The 7,166-nt window shown below is 35.0% G+C and overlaps 1 protein-coding gene across 1 annotated transcript; it reads right to left on the minus strand.

The window, feature by feature from the left end:
* Positions 1-662: 662 nt before the first annotated feature.
* On the minus strand, positions 663-5,965 carry LOC117426620 (anterior gradient protein 3). Its single transcript, XM_034044382.2, has 8 exons — positions 5,835-5,965; positions 4,728-4,830; positions 4,424-4,487; positions 3,861-3,913; positions 3,167-3,243; positions 1,990-2,053; positions 1,490-1,573; positions 663-851 (listed from the first exon to the last, which is right to left on the minus strand). The coding sequence occupies exons 2-8, from the start codon at positions 4,825-4,827 to the stop codon at positions 802-804; spliced, it is 492 nt and encodes a 163-aa protein (XP_033900273.2). The 5' UTR covers positions 4,828-4,830; positions 5,835-5,965; the 3' UTR covers positions 663-801.
* Positions 5,966-7,166: the final 1,201 nt, after the last annotated feature.

The following is a 7,166-nucleotide window of genomic DNA, read 5'->3' on the forward strand; positions in this document are numbered from 1 at the left end:
ATAAATGCATTAAAACACATTGAAACATGTTATTATAACAGTACATGGAGGGTTTGGGAACTTTTGGAACTAGCAGAGCCCAGTCAACCATCCCATGCCCAGTGACTGCTCTTGTGGATTCTATATGCAGTTCATCCAAATATAGACCAACTGTTATATTGAATCCATAGAAGAGTGCAATGGCTAGGCATCTAGGTCAAATCCACCATATATCACAGAAGCAATAACCCAGGAAGTATTGGGTTGTACTAATGTAGTGGCTCGGAGTGGTTTTAAGGTTTAAAAATAAAAAATAAAACAGTATTTGAAAATGCATTTGATATTCTGTTTATTTTCTTTGAAGTTTTAAGGTCACCCTCTGTTTGGAAGCCTTGCTCCCAGGTTGTGTTGCACTTCCTTGGTCATTATATATGTATGTATATATTGTTGCTATAACATGCGTTTCTTTCCAAACTGTACACCTGAGACCTATATATGGAATGGAAGTGCACAACTGGTAAGGTTTGTGGAAATATTTTGTTAGCTACAAGTTTAAGAGAGGTTTGGCTATGTGACCAACAACACTGTTAAACAGCTTGACAAATTGTATGACTCAGTTCTGAAACTTCAGTACACTGAGGTCCCTCTTAGAAAAACACAACAGAAAGAAATATGCAAGTTGGGGATTTTTACGCTACTTTTTATTAACTAGAATATATATATTCATGATTGTATTAAAATCCATTGATACATCGTAGCAGTGTAACCTCTCAGAGGTTGTAACTCAGCAGCAGCTTGGTGGCGGGCAGGGGCTTCATGCTCTTAAAGCTCAGAGTGGAGCAGTTTCTTGGCTCTCACCATGTTTTTTGCCACTGAAAAATAACCATTTAAAACACAGCTATGAGACAGGTGAGCCTGTATGGTTTACATTTGTGTTGACTTTTCTGAAAAGGTTATGAAAATATTGATTTCACAGTGCATGTTTTTTAATGGTTATATAAGTTAAGTCTATGGGTAAATGTATTCACTTGTCAACAGACTCATTGTCACCTAGGAGGTATTCAGTCTTGTTTTATCACAACATTCATATCTTTCTAGATGGGCCCTTTAGAAGTAATTTTAAATGAAAACTTGTTAATGCAGTATTGTGCTTGGCATACCACACATTTTAAACATATCAATTTCTGTCTAACCATTACTTTATCAGACAGTGCTTTTTTTTTTACTTTTGACAAAGGAAGTTCAAGGTGTGTTATAATACACAAAACAAAACCACTTTAAAAATCATACCCTATATTTTAATACCATCATATTTTTGCACTTTAGCGCCTGTGTGTTAAACAGGTACTGTGTGTGCAGTGTAAAACCAAAACCATTGCTTTCTGCACTGTGTGTGTCTGTAAAACAAAAAAACATTGCTTTTTGGGCCTTTCTACTTGAGTCTAAAAGTTGCTTTAATTACCAAACTGAAAATCTCATATGAATACATTAAACCATCCTAGGCACTTACAGATCATCACATCCTCTGGTTCATAAGCGTATAGTCTGTTGCTGTACTGTCCAGCAATGTCAGCTCTTACAGTCAGAGATGGATCTGAAAATAAGAACAGACATCATTAAAATTGTATATTTCTAAGAAACAATTCTGCTTTTAACAAGTTCCACATTGCGACATTAGCATAAAATAATAAAATAATTGCACAAAGTTGTCGTTGTTTTTTTTGTTATTTAGTACCTTTTAAAAGCTGCATAATTAAACAAAAAGCATTACTCTTTAAGAAGATGTCTAATAATGTGTGTTGTTTTGTATTCGTTTCTTTTTCTGTTTCATTTCATTGCCCATTCACCAGTTGCTAGGCGTTGCCAGGAAACTGAATATACTTTGTTACCATTTTAATCAACCATAGTTCCTGTCAGTTTCTCCCAGGTAACCAAAATCTCCTACTGTACTTCTGTGAATTGACTATCTGAATTTCAGATAGTGCTGCTGGTAATATACTGCATACTTACCAACAAAGATAATTCTGGGAACGTAATGACCATCTGGAGCCAGGTTATTGTCTGTGGTTTCATGCTGAGAACAAGCATTTAACATTTAAATGACTAGTACGTTAGCCTTGCCTTAACTCTATCAAAGATTCAACCCAGTCTGACATATAAGCAGTATTCATTCTGAGTCGCACAGATCAGCAGCATCACCTATAACATTAAGGACTACCATAACACATATTAAAGGTACCATTTTTAAACAGGGATAGTTTATAATAGGCTTGAATTGTCATTAAATTAATTTGTTTTAAAGCTACGCAACATTACCACACACCGAAATTCAAAGGCAAACAGGTGCGGTCAATGTCATTACATTAAAGAGTAAGTAGCTTTAAATTAAATTTTTATAGATTTCTTTAAATTAAATTTTTATAAATTTCCCCTGATTGTTTTCTGATGTTCGGAATCATCCTGGGTTCTGATGCTCCAATAATAAGTCTTAGCTAGAGATCCTTTGACAATCCTGTCAGCACTGAACAGACTTCATTCATTCAAAACATGTGACAATGTACCTTTCAACTCCCCTCATTTCTACCATACATAAATGGTGGGACCAGCAGAGCTGAACGGTCACATTGTCACATGATTTGAATGGGATGAGAAAGTCTTTTAAGTGCTAGGATTTAGGCTCTCCAGGCAAGCTCAAAACCAGGTAAAGACAAATGGGGAAAAAAGATAATATTGGACCCAGAACCACTCAGAATGATGGCAAATGTCATTAAAAGTAAAAGGGCATTTAAAGATACTTATTCATTAAGGGGTGCTATAATTCACAGATAACATTTTACAGAGCACCACTTACAGCAATAGAAAGTGATCTTTCTAAACTATGCCAGCTAGTCCCAGCTTCAGCTAGTTCAGTTTAAATACAGTTCCCCCCTTTATAATGTTGTAGTTGGAAGCCATCGTTACACGACTATTTATGTTCTGCCTTATAACGAGAATGCAAGAGCTAATGGAATGACATTATGAGGCAAACAGGAGCCACGACCATGCCCCCTTATAATTATGATACAAAGGGCTGCCTTATAGAGGAGGAGCACTGTAAATAAATAGGGCTGTGGATTTGATGGACCATCAGAAGCAGGTAATGGAAAGAATAAACCAGCTGGGGTGAATGAAGAGGTCTGAGTCACACCATCAGATTGAGCATGATGAAGTCTTCCTGGGCCATCTTCTGCACTGCCGAATCAACAGCAAAAATCTTCTTGAGTGCTGAGATGGGAAAGAGAAGGAGATGGGGGAAGTCAATGAGCACATTCCACATTATTCATACATTTTTCTTATTCTTTTCTAGTACAGAGGTAATCTAATAAAACAATACATTTATTTATTTAATAGTGTTAAAGTTGCAAGACAAAGGAGAATAATTAGTAATACTTGTAACTACAGCTATGACCAAAAGTTTTGCATCACCTAGAATTTTAGGATTGAGACATAACTAAAAAAAAAAAACTATGTGAACTTAATTGAGATCTTTTATTTAATATCATGTAATCAAGGAAACTACAAAATGATATTGCGGAAGCCACAGTAGTACAATATTTCATGTTAGATTTCGAAATGTCACATTTTTCAATTTTTCTCAGTTTTTTGTTAAGTAAATGGAAAACTACAAGGCGGTATGTAATTCAATATGTTAACGTAACATTATTCAGCAGGTTTCTTTATAAAGCAAAATGTGTCAATTGTATAGGGTGATGCAAATCTGTCTGTAGTTTATGTTAATGCAGTTAAAAATATTTCCCATTTATTTTACCCCCCCCCCCCCCCAAGTACAGCGTCTGTATATGCAGGAATAATTAGCAGTCGACACAGACAGTAGCATTTACCTTGGCTATGGGGGCATTCCTCCAGGTGGTGGATTACCATAAGAGGTTTTTGACTAGAAGAAGGAAAGATTGGTCTCATTAGCTCAATTACATTTTACATATGTGTGGCTATAAATATAGTCACACAATTTAGTTTTACAGTTCACTAAGAATCTCAACTGTATTGATTTTGCAAGAGCTTTCCCCAATGAAAGCCCTCCATGAGAAATATTTTGTCAACCCTAGCTACTGGTACATAAAGGTAATAAAAAAAAAAAAATTACTGAACACATTTGAAGCGTTTGAAGCCTAGGCTAACTCCTTACAAATCTCTTTCATTGTGAAGGCATCATTGTAATTCATCCAAAAAGTTATTACCTCACGCTGTTTGTTCAAACTCTTCAATCAGGATGTGTTTGGTGCGTAAATCCACACAAAAGTCTAGCGATGCAAAAGTACTGATCCGCACAATAAGAAATACAACGTTACGTTGTTCTAGTTAATTCATATTTATTAGTTAAAAACAGAGAACAAAAATAACAGACATGTTTCGACTCATGAATTCATGAAACAAAGACTTCTACCTTTTTCTTGCTTTTAATAAAGCTTCTTCATAGGTTTGGACCCACAAAACGTCATCACCCCACCCTACGAGCATCAACATGACAAAAACGGTGATTAATAACTCTATAATATCACTGACAAGAGTGTAAAATGTAATCAACATATATACAACACATTCTTAAGGTTAAATTTAAATCTATCATTAGCTTCTAAAATGAGTTGGATAAGTATACAGCATTAACTGAATTCAAGTAGAATTCACAAATATATGTATTTGCTGGACTGCATGGTCACCAGCCAGTGTGATATACAACAGATACACACCTCTGGAGAGATTCTGGGGCTGCTTTTTTGCTGTCCTCATTGAAGCCACATCCAGAACAGCAGCAATCAACAATACACAAAGCAGGGCAAGTGGATTCATGTTCTGAAACAGGTAAAACAGGCTTAAAGGGATTTCAATTGAATAGTATAATATTATTTCTCTACATCACCCTTTACCTAGCTTTAATGTTGCTTTGAGCTTATCTGGAGAGTCCTTTCTCATTCCACTCAAATCATATGACCTTTCAACTCTGCCAGTCCCACTACAGTGTGTAATATATATATATATATATATATATATATATATATATATATATATATATATATATATATACAGTATATAATTACACATTTGAACAAACTTCTTGCAATTCTTACGTGTTTTTACCCAAATATTAAGGCATTTATTTCCAAGAAGATAGCTAGCACAACCAAAGCAGGAACTTCAGAGGCACATTTTAAACTTTTAAGAAAAAGATTATTTGGAAAATACAGTACACAGACTGATAGAGCTACAGTATCTTGCAATAAAAAAAAAGGAAAATATAGTTTGGCTCATTTGTTTTGCTGTTAAGAAGTCACACTTGCTTAACTGCATTACTTCTAAAAGGTCACCACACTGTAAGGGGTGGTGCACAGTGAGTAATAGACAGTAGATCTCAAGAACCTTGTTTACCATGCCTACGATACATATTTAAAGTGGAAACACATTTATACATAGAGTTCAGATTAAAAAGTAAATTCTCACTTGTTTTTTGTTGTTGTAACACATTTTTCAATTATGTTATGTAACAAATAAAATATTGTATACTGTGAATAAAGAAAAATGACTCTTTCTCTCCAGGGCCACACATCATGCTATAGAGTTTTAGACTTCTCAACAAACTTTTATCCCCTGCATAAAAATCTGAAAAACACAAAACTAAACTTGATGAATCCACCACAATATTTTATTTTTCACATTTAAGGAAATCTCAAGGAAAGTATTTTGAAAAAAATATTTATTTTTAAAAACGTGCTGGTAACTGGTAAATACATGTTGATAACATTTCTTGAAGCATCAAAAATAGTAATTAAAAAATGCTTAACCCCAAGCCTGAACCTTACCTGCTCCAGAGGTGGCTGTCCTGTGCAGTGAGTGAAAGTTCTGTTAAGCTGTTCTACCTTTTCAATGAAGATCCTGCTCACGCCTCAGCTTCTTATAGGCACCTACCCTGCAGGTGCAGCCATGCTCCAACGTCAGAGCAGGATATCCTTATTCTATTGAAGCACTAATCAAATAGCAGGAAAGCACATTCTTTTATACTCCTGCGCACCTGCAGCACACACCTCTCTACCTGCCAAGGGTCAGATAATAAAAACCAATGTGCAATTACTGTAGTCAAAGAACTTGGTTTGTCTGCTGTGTGTTGTTTCAATATTTTTAAAGCCTGTTTTAATTCATTACAGGATGCGTTTGGGTTTGTTAACAGAAATATCAAGTAGCATTTGTACACATTGAAACATATTTATTCACTCATTATCACCACATTGAAATGTCCTTGAAAGAATATAATGTGACTCAATGGTGACAAGCTCATGATAATATCACTTATCACACTCTGATCACATTTATTTCTCATACAACTTATTTCCACTCCACTTAATATTGAAATATCAGTAGTGCAACTTTAATTGAGCCTATTTCCAAGGAACATGCTGAAACTGAGTCTTTGCAGCTTTTTTTTCGGAACAGTGTTCTGGATACTAGATGACAAAGTGTGTTCACATAATCCTGTATTGGGGTCTGGATTATGCACTGTAGTGCTTTCATTCATCATCAAACAAAGAGAGGTGTCTTGGTCTTTTACACAGAGATTAAAACTTGTATCCTGGATTTTATAATATAAGTCTTTTCATGCACAGATATGAGCAGGATGCAAATACAATACATTTACCAATGTCTTCTATATAAGCAATGCCTTCTACAAAAGGTAAATAGGGTATAATAGAGCTTTACAGAGTGTATGGCTTTAAGCATATGATGATACCTGGTATACATTATGTGCAATGTTGTACTCTGAAACTTATTGTACTGTATGTATAAAAAAATGTATGTGCTTTTATAATGTGTAATGTAGGTTGGGTGCAGTGTCAGGGAAGTTACTTTTAAAAAGCAATCTGTTACATTTACAAGTACTTGAACAAAATTGTAACTAGTTACAATAACTTATTACTTTAGCTACAGTTTCAAATAGTTATTTCTCTGGCACAGTTTATATTTTACAGAGATGTTCCTTTCAGTTTGCTCATGTTAAAACTTTAAATATTCTTTGACGATCCAGCTAGGAGACCCACTCGTTCCCTCCTCTGATGCCATTTCTACCAAGATGAAACGCACGCTCATGTGATGTGTAAGCTTTGTCTTGCACTGTTGAAACGCTTTCTGATTCCCACATT

The sequence above is a fragment of the Acipenser ruthenus genome, chromosome 11, assembly GCF_902713425.1.
Source record: "Acipenser ruthenus chromosome 11, fAciRut3.2 maternal haplotype, whole genome shotgun sequence".
Lineage (NCBI taxonomy): Eukaryota > Metazoa > Chordata > Actinopteri > Acipenseriformes > Acipenseridae > Acipenser > Acipenser ruthenus.

Excerpts from the sequence above, each read along its gene's own strand:
- LOC117426620 (XM_034044382.2), bottom strand. The coding sequence starts at position 4,827 with ATGAATCCACTTGCCCTGCTTTGTGTATTGTTGATTGCTGCTGTTCTG. Across the intron at positions 4,488-4,727 it reads GCCCCAGAATCTCTCCAGAG|GGTGGGGTGATGACGTTTTG; the intron begins GTGTGTATCTGT and ends TGATGCTCGTAG. Across the intron at positions 3,914-4,423 it reads TTATTAAAAGCAAGAAAAAG|TCAAAAACCTCTTATGGTAA; the intron begins GTAGAAGTCTTT and ends TCCTTCTTCTAG.